At 34.2% G+C, this 23,180-nt stretch overlaps 1 protein-coding gene across 1 annotated transcript in view; it reads right to left on the bottom strand.

The window, feature by feature from the left end:
* Positions 1–748: 748 nt before the first annotated feature.
* The window catches only part of LOC125228117 (fringe glycosyltransferase), a 38,334-nt gene continuing 15,902 nt past the window's right edge, over positions 749–23,180 (bottom strand). The window contains exons 4-8 of the mRNA XM_048132571.1: positions 19,696–19,855; positions 19,077–19,162; positions 3,642–3,712; positions 2,022–2,199; positions 749–1,152 (exon numbers count right to left, since the gene is read on the bottom strand). Of these exons, the coding sequence (XP_047988528.1) occupies positions 1,098–1,152; positions 2,022–2,199; positions 3,642–3,712; positions 19,077–19,162; positions 19,696–19,855 (550 nt within the window). The 3' untranslated portion in view covers positions 749–1,097. The remainder of the gene's footprint in view (positions 1,153–2,021; positions 2,200–3,641; positions 3,713–19,076; positions 19,163–19,695; positions 19,856–23,180) is intronic.

Genomic DNA, 23,180 nt, shown 5'->3' with positions numbered 1-23,180 from the left:
AACAATTAAAGTAGGTTTAATAAGCTTTCAAATGACACATCGCACGAACAGATTGGTGCCATAGGACTCGAGATGTGAATAAATATCTATGATGGTCGGTCGTCATCTTTCCCCCCCTTTTTCTCGACCCGTCCCCCCCTCCTTAAACTAAAACAGGTCGATTCGTAATCTGGAGAGAACGAGGAACATATCCATACCTGTTTTAGGTATTTAGAAGAGATGTCGACGAAAATCGTGAAGGAGACGACTTGTGGCCAAATTGGCTCTAGACTATTATATGACCAAAAGTTTCTAATGTGATTTCAAAAGTATAGATTGGTTTGCGGTAGATCTAGTAAAAAAAATAATCAATATTTATGAGTGTGATCGGCTCAGTATAAGCTAGGTACTTACTTTTTATGTTTCACAGCAAAATGAGAAACAAGTTATTCCTACATTTTATATAAATTATTTACCAGTAAAATATGCTTGAAAATAAAAGCTAATAAACAAAAAAATAATATTATTAACGAAATAGATGTGCGTGGTATACAGTGACATATTATTTAATTCATCAATAATAATTTCACAACTCTTTATATTCATGTAAAAGTTACGATTTATTTTAAACAAAACGTAGATAAATTAAAATTTTGCATTATTAATAATTGTGTTGACTTTTTATAATTAAAGCATGTTAAACTTAGTAGTTATTAAAAAAAACATAAATAAAAAGAATCGAAACGCATCAGATGATGCGTTTTAAAATTGATTTAAATGGCATGATAAATAATTATGTATAAGATCTTGTCATTCACTTAACGCGTGCTCTAGTTCACAATTTCATACTGTTAAAGGTAAGGTTTGAAACATCTGCGCGTCATCGTACAGTCAACAACACAGCTGTGAATTAATGTACAGGCAATAAAGTTCTGTATACATATTTTTAGCACTTTGCCTGTATTCACAGCTGTGTTGTTGACTGTACATGGCACGATATATTTCAAATATAAATGTACTTAGAAAAAAATTGAAAACAAAAAAATAAATTAAAACTATTTTAGGCAACCAGAGATAAATAAGATAAACTAGCTTTCCACACAGAGGTGTAACACTGGCTATCTCGGACAGAACTTGAAATGCGGGAACAGGAAACAATGCAGAGACAGGAACCTGCAACAATGGAGGGCAGGTCGTAATTCGCTTTTATCTTCAACTTACCGGAAACGACGTTTTCTTTAAAAAGTTAGCCCACGAACATCATTAGATAAGATAGGTAGATATTGTTATTTTAATGGCTGGTATGGGACTTTATCGTTCTTCACATTTGCACAGTTATGGGCTAAAATGTTTTAAGGATGTTTTATTTTCACTATCACGAGCAGATACAGACAATTATGAAGGAAATGTACGCGCGAATGACAGCTAACTGATATGATAGTATCAATAGGGAACTTGACTGTAGTTAAAATAAAATATTTTATACCATACACGAAATCAAACATCAGATAATTATAAGAAAAACATGGACAGAAGTTATTTTTCAATCCAATTTCTATTTAATAAGTCAGGTAGAAATATATAAAGTAATTGAGTTGACCGTGACGTCACTCAAATCGATTTCATATAAATTCCTTATTAGCAAGTCGTTCAAATTCGTTTTGACAGTTCTTAAAGAGAAGTTGATTTGACTAGGAGGCAAGTAGCCTATATAGAGGATACTATTTAATATCTACTAAAATATTAATTATTAATGGCAATTACTGCAAATAGGTTTAAAAACAGAAGTCAAACTTTCGTGAAACATATTTTATTAAATATTGAGAAACACTCAACGTATAGCTGTCGCCAGTATAGCCGCGAGCATTTATGTCATTCCCATTCCTGACGAGGAATTACCAATTGATTTAAAACATGTCGCCAACGGCTATATGATAAACGAGAGTAGAACTGTATTTTTCAATATGTTTAAGTTTGATCCTATAAAATCAGATCTACCACTGGTACATTTTAAATTCTAGACGATTTTGAAAATTACTCACCTAGTAGGATCGTACAACTTGTCAAAACCCGGCACGTTGACAACGTTCCAGTCGTTCTTGGTTCTGATGTAACCGAAGGACACTTGTTCCTTCAAGCTCTCCGTTTCCAAGAGCTTTAGTTGCTCCAGGTGTGAGTGGAACTCGGGTATCACCGTCAGATTTATATGAATTATGTTTTCTGTGGACAAAGAGGAGACAGTTATGGTCTGGTAAGGGTTTCGGGTAAAAATCTAGCCGACTAAAAATCGCTCATTAGTATCGCGTCGTCGTCGCTAGACGAGCGATTTTTAGTCGGCGAACGCCGATTCTGCGTGGATAGCGCGTGGTGCGTTATAATATAAAGAAAAACCAAGCCACATCTCGGACACTGGCGATCAAATATATGAAAGAAGCGCGTTCCTAGCACACATTCTAAGCTCGTGTAGGTGAACGAGTACTATGCTTGTATGAGTGAAATATGACAGGTCGACTGGTCGCGTTTTTGACAGGCGGTAACTGCGAGGTAACCGAGAGGGGGTGGGCGGCGCTTTCAGCGGGGAGCGTAAGTGGCCATACTGTACGATAGTACTCTTTATTATACTGTGACCAAGCTGTCCAATTTCAGCTTACTTTTACTTTTTAGGGCACAAGTTTTAAAAATCCTTATGACACCATGTTTTTGTATTTTTCTCCTTGATCAGAATTTTGAAGAATATAGGTTGACTACGAAACTTCAATTTACGTTTTTTAATGGTTTGCCCGTTAAAGTATTAACGGAGTGCTTAGCGGCACTGCCAATACCTATAAATCGCATCTTCAGATCGAAACTGATGACCTAACGCTGAAATAAATCGCTTATTGAGTCGGATCGGTTTCGTTGTAAAGGTGCGAAATATACGCTGTGTGGTAGTATTTCTCGCAGACCATCCCTGAATTGAGCAGCAACCAGTAGTGTTGTGAACTCTAGACTATTCATTTTAACATGTTGAGATTGTTGAGTGTCCCGCTCTAGATTGTGAATCTTACGGTTTTGTATAAGACTTGCCGACATATGTGGGAGCACTGGACAGTGAACTTTTAAATACATATTTGCTTTAGTACGAAGGCTGTGCATTTATATTAATTTAAAATCTACTTTAATAACTTTCTATACTAGACGTGTCAAAAAGAATAATGGAAATAATGGAAACAAAATATGCTTCAGAAATAAATTTTGTCCGCAAAATAAAGGCACAAACAATTTGGCAACTTTATCATGTTGGCCACAAATTAGGAACTAACTAATTCAAATTCTACGGAAGTCCCAAATTGCTTTGCCTCTACAAATTCTAGAAAAGCGACGGCAAGTTACAAATTTTACACCAAATGTTTGGTAGTTTTGACAACGGAGTTGGAATTTAAATGGTTTGACTGTAGCGTATAATAAACGTAGGTATAAATAAACATTACCTACTGCAGAAAAATACTATAATGATTAAGGGCTGATTTAGACGTTACGATATCTTGTATGCGAGTTACAAGGCGGCATTTTGATCGGCTGGCGGCATTGCATGTAACTGATGTAACCTTAATAGAGTATTCAAAATCCCGAATTCGCGCGCCATCTGAATGAACAGTTAATAAGTGTTAGCAGTGTCTTACCTATTAGATATCCAAGGGATACGTCGTCAGGAAACCGAACGTTATCACAAAAACTGATGAACCTCCCACCACTGTAGAAAGAAAATTATTGGTTAAACATTTATTTTGTTGACAACGCACAAAAAAATCTATATATTATATACACTAAGTAATGTATAATCAAGTCATGAGGAACTATGGCAAGTACTTTATCAAGATAAATACGTAATACCAAGTTTTCGTATGGATCAACACTAAGTTATGTTGACTATCTAAGCTCAGAGAATATAGTACCTAATATAGTTCCAACATTTGTACCAATCTGTACACAAGTTTAAATCAGGTCAGTTGCAACGTAATATAAAAATAATATACCTAATATGAAACATAAATTGCATGGCAAGCCGTACTTGGTTACAGTAAATCATAAACGTAGCTGTTTGGCTTGGAATGCTGTGGTCAGAAACTTTAACAACCTTGGCACTAATTCTGACAACGATTAATTATTTTCGTTTAAAGTTTGTGTAGGTATATATGCATACACAGTAGGCTTAGCTCATGATGGCCGTGAGAGTATGTCGCCGCGAGATAGTGTAACGACCCGATGTCCTCGCCTCTTACAAATCTATGTATATAATTATTTGAATAATCTGACTTTGTTTCTTTTAGACAATTGTCTATGTTAATGTTGTGTTGTATGATTTCATAATAAGTAATATTCTAATCAAATAGTTACACTATTTGAATACAGTATTTGTAAAATTAAATATGCTTAGAAACAAAAATTCCAGGAAATTGAAAATAACAATTCTCGGAATTTGGGCACGCACATTTCGCACAACGATCACTGTTGCTACCCGCAGCACAAGGCCACGCTGGGGAGATCACACGATAGAAAAATAATAATTATTCCCGGAATTCAAACGTACATAATTTACAAAGATCAACATTTCTAAAACTGTTGCCAAAAGCGTTATTATCGAGGAAAGCAGTAAATCGGGATAAAAATATGAAAGTTAGCGTAATTTACAAAATCAAACATTCCTTACACTATTGCCGTAAGCGTTGTTATCGAGGAAAGCGGAACTTTGGACGAAAAACTTCAACCAATGAGACGCTAGAGAATCGCGTCCCGGGCGTTTGGGGAGCGTCACCAAGAACAGCGCATGCGTCATATTCGGGGAATAAAACTCTGAGCGCAGCGTCAGATGGGGTCATTAGGTTCGGGAACGTTGAAGACATAACATTAAAAGAATAGGTAATTTGATTCGAGAAGCTTGAAGAAGTACTTTGTGACTACGGAGGAGGCTGGAGCTAAGGTTTGCATAGTTCAGAATAAGGAGGTTTAGTGAGTAAGCCAATAGAACAGTTATGAAGAATGAAGGAGCTAGCCATCGAAGGCGACATAAAGAAGACCTTCTGACATTAAGAAAACAGGTATTAATTATTCTTTAATAATTTTAGTGCGCAAGTGAACTACATAATTAATTACGTGACGGTTTTCATTGGCATTTTTATGTGTGTTATTTAAATAATACTATATAGTTCGTATGGCATAAACTAAAGAACCCCGCTTTAAGTACGTAATTGCAATAAAACTATTTTAGCTACATACCTTTTTACATTTACAATCCATCGGGACACTAGCTTGCTTTTATAGTGTAAATATTTCACTAACCAATTCACTAAGACACAAACACAGTTTATAACACAATGCTTATTGCTTTCCATTATTTTTCACATACACAAAAAGTTAATAAAGTGTTGATAATTTAAAGATCTACTCTACATCCCGGCTCTGTGACAAGTCTACAAAGTACGTAAGATTAGATCTTCGCGGTTATAATTTTAGTTCATTATTACACTGTTATTGCAAGTATACTTTCACCACGTAGTTTAAGTATTTGCCTATCGTTATGTATCAATTACAAACAATTTAGATTAAAAAGGCATCGCGTTAAACCGAGCGAAAATGACATGCGAATTATTCCCGTGACGTAACGTTACTGATTCACTACTAGATAATCGCGGGCCGCCGGCGAGCATTGGGTTTTGACCTTCAAGTTTCAAAATGGCGGATTGTTGCGACTCGCGATGACTCGACGCGAGGCGGACGGCCATCCTAAATTACACTGTGTTTAGTAGTGGATAACTGTGCGCGTCGGGTTCAACTTATACTGGGCGTGTTGTTGCTGTGTTTATTTGGATTTAAAAGTTATTTTGAATGATATGTACGTTAAGTAAGTAATTAAGTGTCATTCAATTATACGTATTTTTTATACTACGTCAGTGGCAAACAAGCATACGGCCCGCCTGATGTAAAGCGGTTGTTAAAAGAGAACGCTTATATTCCAACGCTAATAGGTAAATTATTTGATTTGATTTGATTTGATTTGATTTACAATTAAGCAGTTTTACCTTTGATTATGAATTAAAGCAAGACTAAGCAATCTTGATAATCTTGTAGTATAAATTTAAAGATGATAAATAAATAAATAAATAAATATTATTGGACATTCTTACACAAATTGACTGAGTGTAAAGTAAAGAAGAGAGTGATATTTTTTTTGTTTAGTGTTCTGAATTACGGTTTGATAAAAGAAGTGACTTTACGATGTTTTCCTAAGGAAATAACTATATCATAATATCATGTGATTAGATGATTATTTTGTTTATTATGTATTTTGATTACTATTTGAGTACACATAATATATTTAATGAGTACAAATGTTACTCGTCAATATAAACAACAAATACGATGAGTTAACATAGACTTATTGCATTACTGAAATATAATGAATATGGGGAATTATGTCCCAAATGATATATTTAATGTGTACAAATGTTACTCGTCAATATAAACAACAAATACGATGAGTTAACATAGACTTATTGCATTACTGAAATATATTGAATATAGGGATTTATGTCATAAATAATATATTTAATGTGTACAAATGTTACTCGTCAATATAAACAACGAATACGATGAGTTAACACAGACTTATTGCATTACTCAAATATAATGAATATGGGGAATTATGTCCCAAATGATATATTTAATGTGTACAAATGTTACTCGTCAATATAAACAACAAATACGATGAGTTAACATAGACTTATTGCATTACTGAAATATATTGAATATAGGGAATTATGTCACAAATAATATATTTAATGTGTACAAATGTTACTCGTCAATATTAACAACAAATTAGATGAGTTAACACAGACTTATTGCATTACTCAAATATAATGAATATGGGGAATTATGTCCCAAATGATATATTTAATGTGTACAAATGTTACTCGTCAATATAAACAACAAATACGATGAGTTAACATAGACTTATTGCATTACTGAAATATATTGAATATAGGGAATTATGTCACAAATAATATATTTAATGTGTACAAATGTTACTCGTCAATATTAACAACAAATTAGATGAGTTACCATAGACTTATTGCATTACTGAAATATGATGAATACACTATGCAACATATTACTAAAAGTTCTTTATGGGGAATTATGTCCCAAATAATATATTTAATGTGAACAAATGTTACTCATCAATATTAACGAGAAGTTAGATGAGTTAACATAGAATTATTGCATTACTGAAATATAATGAATACATTATGCACCATATTCCTAAAAAGTCCATATGTGGACAATCCTCTCTCTCGTATGTTGAATAACATCATTGGTATAATTTTATCATCTATATTATTTTCTTTTCTATATTATTATTAGCTGTTTCTACTTAGAAGATTTTGAATATTTGATTGAAATTAATTTTGATAATGTTTTTTAACATTTATGAAATATCAGTTCATTTTGATGGCACGAAGTAAGATCTTTATTATTTCTTCACTGCTGTTTGATATGAAATATCAGTTCATTTTGATGGCACGAAGTAAGATCTATGTTATTTCTTCGCTGCTGTTTGACATAATGTTCAGGTGGACATTTTATGGTTTAAGTGCACTAACCGAGCGGAACGCAGAGTTAGGAGTCGTACTGTATAATAGAAACAGTCGATTCGCGCAACTTATACCTAATGAATTGTATTCCTGACTAAGGTCATAATAAGGCTAAGGCCTATTACAATTATTACCTAAGGGTAAAATTGATCTACGGATCTGCCATCAAAGCTTACAGTCTGACTAAGGTCATATTAAGGCTAAGGCCTATTACAATTATTACCTAAGGGTAAAAATGATCTACGGATCTGCCATCAAAGCTTACAGTCTGACTAAGGTCATATTAAGGCTAAGGCCTATTACAATTATTACCTAAGGGTAAAAATGATCTACGGATCTGCCATCAAGGCTTACAGTTTGACTAAGGTCATGTTAAGGCTAAGGCCTATTGCATTTATTACCTAAGGGTATAAATTGATCTACGGATCTGCCATCAAAGCTTACAGCTTTTGGGAATGGGTTATGGGATTAGCTTAGAGTGAAATGAAGTAGGTAGGGGTTTCTGGTGAATACTTGACGTTTCAATCATCGGAATACCATTAGGAATTGTGAAACGTTTTCTAGCCATTCGCTGAGTCTTATACTCCTAAGAATAGGGAGGTAGGGATTAGGAAGCCCAATCAAGGGACTTTCCCACAGTGATTGGTTTAGGGAGACTCCATACCCCACCTAGTATAGGAAGCGTTAGTTTTAGCATTCAGATTTTATTAGATTAAATTCCATAACTTTAGAGTCACTTCGGCTTATCCGACGCTTCTCGTGCGACAGGAGTCACAAGTAGGAGTTGGGGATTTTTTACCAAAAACCTTTTTTATGTTTATGTATTTATTATCTACATCGTTGCACCTGGAAGGACTACAAGGACCACTGTTTCTACTCTAGCTGAGCTACTGCTATTGTCAACCAACTCCAACGACTGACGAGAGTTCCAGTATCCAGATTCTGCAGTATAGTACAAATACATGAATGATTACTTAACTAAATTATCGTTTTGTTTGTTATATTACATTGATTAAAACATGTTCTTTGTTACTTTGCTTCCGTTATTTATCTACTTCTTATAATATCCTAACTTTAATATAATCTAACTTTCTAAGATCTAAAACTTTATAGTAAATTACCTTTAATTAATTATCTTAGTTTCATTAAATTACAGTTTTGTAAGGTATGCAACTCTCCTCCTTGTTAAAGAACCAGGGGTTACTACGCACAACTACGGGGTTCTATCACTTACTAGACGATCACATCACTTTTATGGCCATACGTTTAAATGCAAGACAGAGACAGATAGTTAAAGTAGATTTGCTTTTAGGGTTCCTTGAGATTTAGATTAGTTATTGGGTCAGTGGGTCTTTGGGTTTGAGGTAACGTTTAGGTGGGGCGAGGGGGCTTTTACAATTTGGTGCCGTGACCAGGATTATTATTTACTAAACTTAAATTATTACCATTAGTAGGATGTATTTAAATGTGTTTCGATTTGTTTGTGTCTCTGTTTTGCTAGTGGCACGCGAGTGTCACAATTTGTTGCCGTGTTACGGATGCAAAGAGTTGAGAGTTGCATATTTATTATTACCTTTCTAACATTGTTTTTATATTTTTAGGTCTACATTACTAACCTTGTTCTTGTGAAAAGATGGGTCAAGAGTTTACTAAAAGTGGGGGCAGGTTAATTGAAGCTATATACTGTGATGTTATTCCATTATTTTCTTCCTCATACATAGTATAGGAAAGCTAGGAGTCTCAAAATGAAGAAGATATCAGGCAAAAGATATTAAAAGTAACAACAATTGGTAAGTAGATAAATGAAGCCAGACTATAATATAGCAGTTTATATTTTATCAAGGTAAGTGAGCATGTTTGTAATATTTCTTATTCGTGTTTACTTACGTAACTTTATATATTTATCTTACCGGATTTATATTGTATTCGATTACAATGGAATTTTTCTGTGGATAATTCTACTGCATAGTTGTCGTTTTGATATTTCTACTTTTATTTGAGAAGATTACTTGTGTTAGTTTGTCGTAGCTATTCTTGAAAACGAGAGACATAAAACAATTCAGCTTTTCAATTAACAATTCTATGAAAATTATGATCTTTACATACAAGAGGACATTTATAAATAATATATTTAGAGACGAGTGATTTAGCAAAATATTTCAATTTTAAATAGTCCTTTAAACTAAAGTAATTACTTGTCGGATCATAATTATTAGTTTATTATTTTGAATCAAGTATACGTAATATTGCATTTCAAAGAAAAATATTTTTCACATTTTAGGAATTTTACGATGTGTCGACTCAGTTACGCAATAATTTCACTACTCTGTTTGACTACTATCATATCGTGTTCGATTATTTCATATTTGTATGTTTTGGTAAAATATAAAAAAAAAATATGTAGAGATCGGAGGATCTAGTGGTGTCAAAGTTTAACTCATTGTACCTGTCAGTAAGACACAGATAATCAAGTCAGGTAAATGTTAATAGTGTCATTATTGTCATTCTACACCAATTTCACAAACTTAAATAAACTTTCATTAAAAGGTTAAAGAGTGAGAAAAAGAAATCAATATTAAACTTAAAAGGGTTTAATTTTCAGAGTTGGTTGTTTGTATGTATGTATGTTTGGAATCACTTAGAATTTATTTACCATCTATTCAATTTTATCAAAATCGATGACGTGAATAATTATTTAGATTTGAATACCAACTTAGCAATAACCTCTGTTTAGAAATTTACAATTGTTTCCAATTTACAATTTCAAATCTAAAACCAATCAATAATCACTGTTAAGCATTTCCTATTTTTATGGTTCCTGAATACCATCATTTTCTATTTTTATAGTCTTTTAATGTCATCAAAATCTAAAGATAGCTTGAAGGAAGAAAGTAGTGCAATAATTTCAGTTTAATCGGCATCTAATTTGGGAATTTAGGAATAGTTATTCGACGTATATGATTATTCAATGACAGATGACAAAGTTTAGTTAACAAGGGGGCAAATAGGTCAAAGTATAAAGAAATCAGTTGTATGGACAATGTAAATGTATGTGTATGTATGTTATTTTTGTTTTTGTTTGCCTCAACTGGTAAACTAAATTCAGTTAGCAGGGGGCCCATATTGCCAGCAATTATAATTGCAAGTAAATAGTTTGTGCATGCAACAGATACATTGTAAGTGTATGTGTATGTTATTCTTGTTTCTGATTAACTTAATTAAGTTAACTTCATCATCATCATCGTAAATATAATATAATGGGCTTATATCATAAAATTATTTTAAAAACAAGTCGTAGTAGTTTTATATTTTTGAATTATCATTTTATAAGAGTTAGTTAATAGTGTAAAACTTGCGATGTCATGGGGGCAAGTTTTATTACGAAGTAACTTTCATTAACATATCTTTTGAAATATTTATTAGAGAAACGTTTATCTATCAATAATTGAGAGTAGACTATAAAGTATAAAATTAATATGTTTCACAATTTTAATTCAAGTCGAACTTATACTGAAAACGTTACGCTGAAACAAAAGAATCCCGAATTAATCATAGCTACTGTTACAATTATTTGGGTACAGGAAAACACTAAAAGGAGAGCGATTCATAAATTAAAGAAAAATATAGTAGGTACCTATACTTATGATATAAGTATGTATATTATTTTAAATTTCTGATCAATTTGGAAAATTTAAATAGCAACAGGAAAAAGAGAGAGCTTTTTAATTATGATATCATACATTATTTTTACTGTCATTATCTAAGTGGACTTGCAGGTATGTCAGAAACAGTAAAATTGGGCGTATGAGGAAGGATGAAATCTGAACGAGTAGTATAGATGAAATTCGCATAATAGAAAGAAGAGAGGTTTAGCTAGATGAATGGATGAAGAGTCGTTTGAAGATATGAAGGGTTTCCTCATGTTTGCAAGTTTGAGAATAGTGACGGCAGTTATTGGAATTTTAGAATGGGGAAAGGGTTACACAAACTTGTTATCACGAGAGTTATGTGTTAGGATAAATAATTTATACCTTTTACAGGTACATTCTTTTGGTAACAACATACTCTACATGCCGCTAATAAACGAACTAAACACACACCCTGTGTCTTTATGGGATAAATCAGATAATTTTGTTTGTCATAAAATGTGACTTAACATTATCAATAAGATTGAAATATTGATTGTCTGATTACTCTTATAAATATACATAGGACATATGCCGAGAAAGGAGGAAAATTATTGACTAGTATTGAGTTGTGGACTGGTTTTTCGAACTATGGGGAGAACAATTGTCGGTGGTTACCTGAGAAATTGAAAGGCTTTTTCATTCTAGTAAAGAGATTTTTGTAGGTTCATAATATCTGGGCAATGTAGATAGCGGGTTACCTAATCGTGCAATGTGATTTAACTACCCATATGAGGATGCAAAGATTTTACCATTAGGGTACATTTGATTCACAACCAAATGCTTTATTGGAATGGGAATTCTGGCTGGTGGCAATTTGACTCATGTGTCTGGATAACCATTAAGTTCATAATTCGTGCTGGATCAGTGAGATTCCTTTGAATATTGGTCACTTTTACTCACCACAACTACGAAAAGGGGAAATTGAAAATTTCAATAACTGAATTTATTTTGCTGGTTATTTTTGATTAATCAAATTATTTACTATATTTCTCTCTATCTAGGAGAATTATTAAATCAAAATAAGTTTTGTTCACAAAAGTTGAATCATAATTAACACTGGCCTCGAGAATGGCAGACTTTGGAATCATCATTCCATTCTTATAATACTACATACTAACATAAAAGTTACCCTGGAAGTCAAACAATTCTAGCACTGACTAGTGTAACACGATGTCAGGTGATAAATCCGCGATACTAGGAAAGTGGAGTATCACATGCATATAGAATTTATAGTTTGGAATCTCGGACAACTATCGATGGCCATGGCCAAACCATTCAACACATTTCACACTATATGGCAGTTGAATCTAAGGATTTGTCATTCAAAAGGCTAGTTCAAAAAGAATTTGTCTTAGTTTTTAAAGATAACCAAAAATGGATACCGAAATAGATATTTAGTTTCCTAGACAATTCAGGAATTAGTTGGAGCGGCTCTCATATAGAGGTTTAATTTACCGAAGTACTCATCCCAGAAACATATCATATTTTACCGGAATTAAAGGGTTAAGACAACGATATCTCATTTTGAATAAAAACATTTGTGCTCCGAGTCAGGTTTGAGAAACCATTCTCTATGCACAAATGTGGGGGCAATTGTAACGACCCGATGTCCTCGCCTCTTACAAATCTATGTATATAATTATTTGAATAATCTGACTTTGTTTCTTTTAGACAATTGTCTATGTTAATGTTGTGTTGTATGATTTCATAATAAGTAATATTCTAATCAAATAGTTACACTATTTGAATACAGTATTTGTAAAATTAAATATGCTTAGAAACAAAAATTCCAGGAAATTGAAAATAACAATTCTCGGAATTTGGGCACGCACATTTCGCACAACGATCACTGTTGCTACCCGCAGCACAAGGCCACGCTGGGGAGATCACACGATAGAAAAATAATAATTATTCCCGGAATTCAAACGTACATAATTTACAAAGATCAACATTTCTAAAACTGTTGCCAAAAGCGTTATTATCGAGGAAAGCAGTAAATCGGGATAAAAATATGAAAGTTAGCGTAATTTACAAAATCAAACATTCCTTACACTATTGCCGTAAGCGTTGTTATCGAGGAAAGCGGAACTTTGGACGAAAAACTTCAACCAATGAGACGCTAGAGAATCGCGTCCCGGGCGTTTGGGGAGCGTCACCAAGAACAGCGCATGCGTCATATTCGGGGGAATAAAACTCTGAGCGCAGCGTCAGATGGGGTCATTAGGTTCGGGAACGTTGAAGACATAACATTAAAAGAATAGGTAATTTGATTCGAGAAGCTTGAAGAAGTACTTTGTGACTACGGAGGAGGCTGGAGCTAAGGTTTGCATAGTTCAGAATAAGGAGGTTTAGTGAGTAAGCCAATAGAACAGTTATGAAGAATGAAGGAGCTAGCCATCGAAGGCGACATAAAGAAGACCTTCTGACATTAAGAAAACAGGTATTAATTATTCTTTAATAATTTTAGTGCGCAAGTGAACTACATAATTAATTACGTGACGGTTTTCATTGGCATTTTTATGTGTGTTATTTAAATAATACTATATAGTTCGTATGGCATAAACTAAAGAACCCCGCTTTAAGTACGTAATTGCAATAAAACTATTTTAGCTACATACCTTTTTACATTTACAATCCATCGGGACACTAGCTTGCTTTTATAGTGTAAATATTTCACTAACCAATTCACTAAGACACAAACACAGTTTATAACACAATGCTTATTGCTTTCCATTATTTTTCACATACACAAAAAGTTAATAAAGTGTTGATAATTTAAAGATCTACTCTACATCCCGGCTCTGTGACAAGTCTACAAAGTACGTAAGATTAGATCTTCGCGGTTATAATTTTAGTTCATTATTACACTGTTATTGCAAGTATACTTTCACCACGTAGTTTAAGTATTTGCCTATCGTTATGTATCAATTACAAACAATTTAGATTAAAAAGGCATCGCGTTAAACCGAGCGAAAATGACATGCGAATTATTCCCGTGACGTAACGTTACTGATTCACTACTAGATAATCGCGGGCCGCCGGCGAGCATTGGGTTTTGACCTTCAAGTTTCAAAATGGCGGATTGTTGCGACTCGCGATGACTCGACGCGAGGCGGACGGCCATCCTAAATTACACTGTGTTTAGTAGTGGATAACTGTGCGCGTCGGGTTCAACTTATACTGGGCGTGTTGTTGCTGTGTTTATTTGGATTTAAAAGTTATTTTGAATGATATGTACGTTAAGTAAGTAATTAAGTGTCATTCAATTATACGTATTTTTTATACTACGTCAGTGGCAAACAAGCATACGGCCCGCCTGATGTAAAGCGGTTGTTAAAAGAGAACGCTTATATTCCAACGCTAATAGGTAAATTATTTGATTTGATTTGATTTGATTTACAATTAAGCAGTTTTACCTTTGATTATGAATTAAAGCAAGACTAAGCAATCTTGATAATCTTGTAGTATAAATTTAAAGATGATAAATAAATAAATAAATAAATATTATTGGACATTCTTACACAAATTGACTGAGTGTAAAGTAAAGAAGAGAGTGATATTTTTTTTGTTTAGTGTTCTGAATTACGGTTTGATAAAAGAAGTGACTTTACGATGTTTTCCTAAGGAAATAACTATATCATAATATCATGTGATTAGATGATTATTTTGTTTATTATGTATTTTGATTACTATTTGAGTACACATAATATATTTAATGAGTACAAATGTTACTCGTCAATATAAACAACAAATACGATGAGTTAACATAGACTTATTGCATTACTGAAATATAATGAATATGGGGAATTATGTCCCAAATGATATATTTAATGTGTACAAATGTTACTCGTCAATATAAACAACAAATACGATGAGTTAACATAGACTTATTGCATTACTGAAATATATTGAATATAGGGATTTATGTCATAAATAATATATTTAATGTGTACAAATGTTACTCGTCAATATAAACAACGAATACGATGAGTTAACACAGACTTATTGCATTACTCAAATATAATGAATATGGGGAATTATGTCCCAAATGATATATTTAATGTGTACAAATGTTACTCGTCAATATAAACAACAAATACGATGAGTTAACATAGACTTATTGCATTACTGAAATATATTGAATATAGGGAATTATGTCACAAATAATATATTTAATGTGTACAAATGTTACTCGTCAATATTAACAACAAATTAGATGAGTTAACACAGACTTATTGCATTACTCAAATATAATGAATATGGGGAATTATGTCCCAAATGATATATTTAATGTGTACAAATGTTACTCGTCAATATAAACAACAAATACGATGAGTTAACATAGACTTATTGCATTACTGAAATATATTGAATATAGGGAATTATGTCACAAATAATATATTTAATGTGTACAAATGTTACTCGTCAATATTAACAACAAATTAGATGAGTTACCATAGACTTATTGCATTACTGAAATATGATGAATACACTATGCAACATATTACTAAAAGTTCTTTATGGGGAATTATGTCCCAAATAATATATTTAATGTGAACAAATGTTACTCATCAATATTAACGAGAAGTTAGATGAGTTAACATAGAATTATTGCATTACTGAAATATAATGAATACATTATGCACCATATTCCTAAAAAGTCCATATGTGGACAATCCTCTCTCTCGTATGTTGAATAACATCATTGGTATAATTTTATCATCTATATTATTTTCTTTTCTATATTATTATTAGCTGTTTCTACTTAGAAGATTTTGAATATTTGATTGAAATTAATTTTGATAATGTTTTTTAACATTTATGAAATATCAGTTCATTTTGATGGCACGAAGTAAGATCTTTATTATTTCTTCACTGCTGTTTGATATGAAATATCAGTTCATTTTGATGGCACGAAGTAAGATCTATGTTATTTCTTCGCTGCTGTTTGACATAATGTTCAGGTGGACATTTTATGGTTTAAGTGCACTAACCGAGCGGAACGCAGAGTTAGGAGTCGTACTGTATAATAGAAACAGTCGATTCGCGCAACTTATACCTAATGAATTGTATTCCTGACTAAGGTCATAATAAGGCTAAGGCCTATTACAATTATTACCTAAGGGTAAAATTGATCTACGGATCTGCCATCAAAGCTTACAGTCTGACTAAGGTCATATTAAGGCTAAGGCCTATTACAATTATTACCTAAGGGTAAAAATGATCTACGGATCTGCCATCAAAGCTTACAGTCTGACTAAGGTCATATTAAGGCTAAGGCCTATTACAATTATTACCTAAGGGTAAAAATGATCTACGGATCTGCCATCAAGGCTTACAGTTTGACTAAGGTCATGTTAAGGCTAAGGCCTATTGCATTTATTACCTAAGGGTATAAATTGATCTACGGATCTGCCATCAAAGCTTACAGCTTTTGGGAATGGGTTATGGGATTAGCTTAGAGTGAAATGAAGTAGGTAGGGGTTTCTGGTGAATACTTGACGTTTCAATCATCGGAATACCATTAGGAATTGTGAAACGTTTTCTAGCCATTCGCTGAGTCTTATACTCCTAAGAATAGGGAGGTAGGGATTAGGAAGCCCAATCAAGGGACTTTCCCACAGTGATTGGTTTAGGGAGACTCCATACCCCACCTAGTATAGGAAGCGTTAGTTTTAGCATTCAGATTTTATTAGATTAAATTCCATAACTTTAGAGTCACTTCGGCTTATCCGACGCTTCTCGTGCGACAGGAGTCACAAGTAGGAGTTGGGGATTTTTTACCAAAAACCTTTTTTATGTTTATGTATTTATTATCTACATCGTTGCACCTGGAAGGACTACAAGGACCACTGTTTCTACTCTAGCTGAGCTACTGCTATTGTCAACCAACTCCAACGACTGACGAGAGTTCCAGTATCCAGATTCTGCAGTATAGTACAAATACATGAATGATTACTTAACTAAATTATCGTTTTGTTTGTTATATTACATTGATTAAAACATGTTCTTTGTTACTTTGCTTCCGTTATTTATCTACTTCTTATAATATCCTAACTTTAATATAATCTAACTTTCTAAGATCTAAAACTTTATAGTAAATTACCTTTAATTAATTATCTTAGTTTCATTAAATTACAGTTTTGTAAGGTATGCAACTCTCCTCCTTGTTAAAGAACCAGGGGTTACTACGCACAACTACGGGGTTCTATCACTTACTAGACGATCACATCACTTTTATGGCCATACGAATAGATCACACGTCTTCTTCTAACTGTATTAATGACATAAGGACGAGTAGTCTATCTCGCGGCAATCATGTGCTAGGCCTACAGTTACATAAACTCACGCCTGTATAACCATAACCTGTCATATATTGCCTGTATAGGTATGAAGCATATGAAGCTGCTCAAGTATCCGTGCCACTCTTAGCAATTAAGGGGTTGCAGATTGAACGAAATCGAAATTTGTAATATTGAAGTGACAGGTTGTGTACTACGGTCGCTTTTCGGTGAAGGAAAACATCGTGAGGAAACTGGGCTAATTCCAATAAGGTCTAGTTTACCCTTCGGGTTGGAAGGTCAGATGGCAGTCGCTTTCGTAAAAACTAGTGCCTACGCCAAATCTTGGAGTTAGTTGTCAAAGCGGACCCCAGGCCTATGAGCCGTGACAAATGCCGGGATAACGCAAGGAGGATGATGAGGTTGTGACTACGGTCTAGTCGCCCAATATCACAATTAAACCGTTCCAAAGTGTCGAGTTGTGTGTTTAAAAATTGATATCACATCAATTTTCTGTTTTGTAGTATCATAGCCAATGGCCGAAGTAAAAGCCCTTGTGCACGTTCAAGTGACACGGCAGAGATGAAAGTAATCATGTAAAGTCCTTGCTACACGGTCGGCTTGAATGTCCTGCAGTATGACCACTTGACTGTCCGAGAGCACTGGAGTATCACAAAAGAGTATCGACTAACAAGAGGCCTTTATTTTATTAATCGCGGCCCATTCGGTCTATTAAACAATAGAACAACAAGCGTTAAAATATGTGTTTATTAAAAAGCGTGCAGAATGTGAACAAGGCTATTGTGTTGGGTAATCAGAATCACCTTCAAATTTACTCTTGTTAAACAAAATAACATTTTGTATATTCAGACCAATTTAGCAAAATCATGTTGCGGAACAAATTTTCACACATTTGACTATTACAGACAAATTGTGGCTGTCAAAATCCATTGTATTGCGATAAAGCGTGGCGTGATTTTGCAAAATCTTTTGTATTAGTTTCTGTTTGAACGAGGTTGCCTACTGACTTAATTTGTTCATGATGATGGATTTTGGGACAATATTTTACTTCACCGTAACTCTCTTCTCTTTAGGTATGTTTTACCAAAGAGGATCAAGTATTATAGAGAATTACTGTAATAGTAAAATATGTAATCAGTGTATGTCTCGGCCATCTCTCGACACAAGCTTAAAACTTTTAAACCTTAGTTTTGACAATTTGGCCCATATTCTTAACTTGATATGTGTTAAAATGTCAAATATTAACGCCATCTAGCCGAGCGTCCCCCAAAGGTGTAACGCCATCTAGGTCACCGTACCTTTTTCTGTATGGTTTTGAGGTACGTTTTTTTTATTAGACTTTATCTGTCTATACGGAATTACATATGTCTTTGCCTATCATATTCTAACTGAATCACATTTCACGATTTTCAAGAACAGGAATGATAAAGACGTAAATGTTTGAAATAGGTAAAAATTGTATGTAAATAGTGACTTACCTTGCAAAAGGCACCATTTTTAATGCCAGACTTCGGCTCAAGCATACTCCAGCACCGCCCGTGCCGAACCAAAACGAATATTTTAACTGAAACAAACATTTTTTGTTACTTTCATCACTATCTCTCAACAAATAAAAATATCATCAAATCATAACACAGTATCAACGTCAGTCATTACATGTTACCTACAGATAGATATTATATCATCATCAGTTGGTTTGGGACTTGGGCCTTTGGCACTGGTCCCACCGCGAGCTAGTAAGCTATGAGCTATTGGCTATAAAAACGAACAAAAGATAATCACTCCCGTGTAAATAAAAGGGACACGGCGATGTTTATAGTTACTCGCCCAGCGGTGAGCTATCAAAATCGCCGTGTCTCTGTTATTTGCACGATAGTGCCTTAGATACGTAGAACATTGTTGATTCGCATTTTAGCAACCTTACGATAGATAGGGATATTTTGCATAACATTCAAGTTTCATTATTTGTGTTAAAGTTACAGATGAATGTGCTTTTTAATGCATTGCGATTGCTTAACTAGCCTACAATAAAATTAACCGCAAATAAATTAAAAACAGTACCTACGCAATTTTGGAATAATATGGTAACTTTTTTACCTTCGCTTTTTTATTCTTCTTGGACTTGGTATATATCCTTACTGGCTTATAGACCGAGGTCCGGCCAAGGTACCAGTCCTCTTTATAGTCGTACCTTTGGAGGACTTCGACTAGGCGAGGTACGTTTACGTAGTTGTCGTCGTCGAAGTGACAGAACCATCTGGAACAAAGTTGTTCATGAACACAAGGGTAAATAAAATACGAGGATAATTTACAATTTAATATTTTGATTCAGGTATAACTCTTCGACTCAGATTTTTTTTTATTTAGACGACATAAAGTCGTAGCTAAGCTGAATCCTCAGCTCTTTTATTGATTTAGTAGTTAGAAAGTTTCATTCGGTACATAGGTTACTATTAGTACCATTGTATATTTTTTGTGTGGTGACGGGTTAAGAATTTCACCATACCCTTTCTTCCCGTGGGTGTCGTAGAAGGCGACTGTGGGATATGGGTTAAATTGTGGCGTAGGCGAGAGGCTGGCAACCTGTCACTGCAATGTCACAGTTTCGTTTTCTTTCAACCCCCTATTTGCCAAAAGTGGCACTGAGTAGTTTCATGTGCTCTGCCTACCCCGTCATGGGACACAGGCGTGATTGTATGTATGTATGTATGTATGTACGTAAGTATTAAATTGTGTTAAATACTCGTACAGCCGCCATGTAATAGAACTAATAGATATTTATAAATAAGTAAGATTCTTTGAGAAAATAATTGAAACGAAGCAGTGTAATAACGTAGGTAGATAACAACCAGCAAATCCATTCTAGGATAAATGACCTGTCGGTATACTTTATTCTATATACGGCGCTCATTTCAATTAACTGACACTGCAAATTACATCGGGACGCAAAAGAATTCAATTCCATTAAATCGCCAAGTACTTAATTGTGATTACGATATAGAAGGGATCTGTGCCTGTAGCCAAGATTACAATCGTTGATGATCCGTGGGAGCGATAAAGCAACTGGCTCTGTCGCACCGATACGGAGACCCGACGTACGAAGTTCAAGTTGGGAGCCTCGGTGTTCTCATACTTAAAGAGCCGGACAAAGCTCGACGTTACAAATGAATGTGGAAGGAAGTAACGGACTGTGCGAAATGATAAAGAAGCAAGAGCAAGTGAATGACAGAGAGAAGAGAGAGAGAGAGAGAGAGAGAGAGAGAGAGAAGAGAGAGAGAGAGAGAGAGGTATGGAAGAGGAAGACATGCTGCGCCGACCCCAAATGAACCCGTCATCACATAAGGGCAGAGGGTGAATGATGATAGCCCGATGATGACGTATATGATGACGGTTCGGCGGCGCCTGGCTAGAGCCAAAGGAAAAGGGAGCCGAAGAGAATCATTTATTGAAAAACTTGTAAGTGCGTTAAGCTTAATTTACTGTACTAATATAAGTGTCTTATCTATATTTTGAATAGTTCTCAGTGAGAGCGTCTTAGGAGGTAGGTGCACATCTCTTGAACTGTGTATATCGTATCTGATGTAATTTTGTTTATGTGCTTACTTCCGTTGTTTATCGAATAAAGAAAATAATTAAAATAAACTTATACGTATCCCGACTTATACTTTTGAGAGCCTACTGGAGAGAGATAACTACCATACGATGTGCAACATCAACGATTGTGCCATTTGTACCCTTGGCTACAGACAGTACAGACCCTGGGATAAAACACTAACCTTGAGCGACTTTAGGTTGTACAGTTTAGAATGTCACAAGTGACGCAAGTTTGCTATTGAAATAAGCGTTTTTGTGTAAGCGTGGCGGGATTGCGTCCAGCGTGTGTAATTAGTGCGGTATAATTTAGTGGCATTACGCCGACGCAAATAACAGGAGCTGCGCTGGCGCAGCCTGCAGTACTCGTTTTATAACAGTAGGGAAGTAGAAAAATTTAATTATAAAATTATCATCAAAACCAGACTTAATAGATCAGAATGAATGTATCATCCAATATCGTTTTACATTTTACACACCTACTTAGTTACTGTTTTAGACCTAGCTATCAATCGTGTAATACAAAGAAGTGACGATTAACCATGTCAAAACAAATAAGAGTTTGCCATGAGGCATTTAGTCTGCTATTCGTAACTTTTTTGGTGTGCTTTATTTTTTTTAAATATTTTTGAATTGCAAGCTGAACATATTATATTATAGGTACTTTATTTTACCTTTATAACATTACTTGCTGCGAAGGAAACTGTTTAATTCTGTGCACTGTTACCATGAGAGACCACATGATTGCAAGGCGTACGACAAACGGCTTTGCCGCCAATTTTATAATCAGTATCAGGTTTCTTGTACATTGGTTACTTTGTAATACCCGATATTTCTAAATCACTGCATGGAAAAGGACACCTTAGTCTTTACACATAAGAATGATATTCCATAAGAATGAAAGAAGATACGACGTTGGAAAAGTAAACAGTTTCGATCGAACTGGTTGCAGTGTTTAACCGATGAAGCATAAACGGCGAGACAGATGTTTAACGAAGGGATATATACATTATTTGAGATCATAAATTTTATTTCATACTGTCATATTAAAGTTAAAAGTGAATGTAAAGTGATTGCTATACTTACATACATTGTTAAGGTAAGTCGTTCCACCCATTGTTCAGAGACAAACATTAATTTTCGGAATTTGATTCCATATCGGTAGAATCTTCAGATTCTAAATGGATTAAAATTATAATTAGGATAAGGAATCTCACATACGGGATTTTGTCACTAAAATACCGGTTGAAAACGGTGACTTGCTTATTATTTTCAGTGACAATTTTCTGAATTCGAACGCGTGAGACTCAAAAATCGGCCCGCAGGAAGTAAATTAGGTACCTACACGATAATAATTATGTTATATTCTGCGATAGTACAGGTAGGTAGGAAAGAGTACAAAAATATTAGAAGTTCAATAATAAAGATACACTTTAGCTACGTATCTTCCCTGCGCTGTATTCCTCTACGCTATAGACTCAGGAATATTGAATCTAAACGAAACTCCAGTTAAAGTCAAAGCCCGTAAATGCCCGGGGAGATTAGGTGTCGGACAAGCGATCCTACGGCAACCTTGCGGGTTTAAGTGGACGGACATGGAGCTAAAAGGCGGGGAATAGAATTCATTGATTGACAGATGAAATACTAAACGAGCATTAACCAAGGTTAGACTTAGAACAATGAGTTATTATGAATAGTTTGAAAGATATGTTATTTATTTTTTATTTAATATTTATTTAGGTTTGCTAACAGGTGTAATACAAAAATACTTTAAACATTAAAGTTATAGGTAAGATAAGCTTGCTTGAGTATTCACCCAATTACAGGCAAACACGGCACGCATGTTTCAATTTTTTTTTAATCCTAATAAGTAGGTAATAAGTTTAAATGAAAGTATACGTATGCTACTTAAGTACAACTTGAAATACTGATACTTACTATGAGTAATCTAGTTAGAAAGGATGTACAAATAGTAATATAATAGAAAAAAA

Source organism: Leguminivora glycinivorella, chromosome 7 (assembly GCF_023078275.1).
Source record: "Leguminivora glycinivorella isolate SPB_JAAS2020 chromosome 7, LegGlyc_1.1, whole genome shotgun sequence".
Taxonomy (NCBI): domain Eukaryota; kingdom Metazoa; phylum Arthropoda; class Insecta; order Lepidoptera; family Tortricidae; genus Leguminivora; species Leguminivora glycinivorella.
This window is presented reverse-complemented; position numbering and strand designations above follow the sequence as displayed.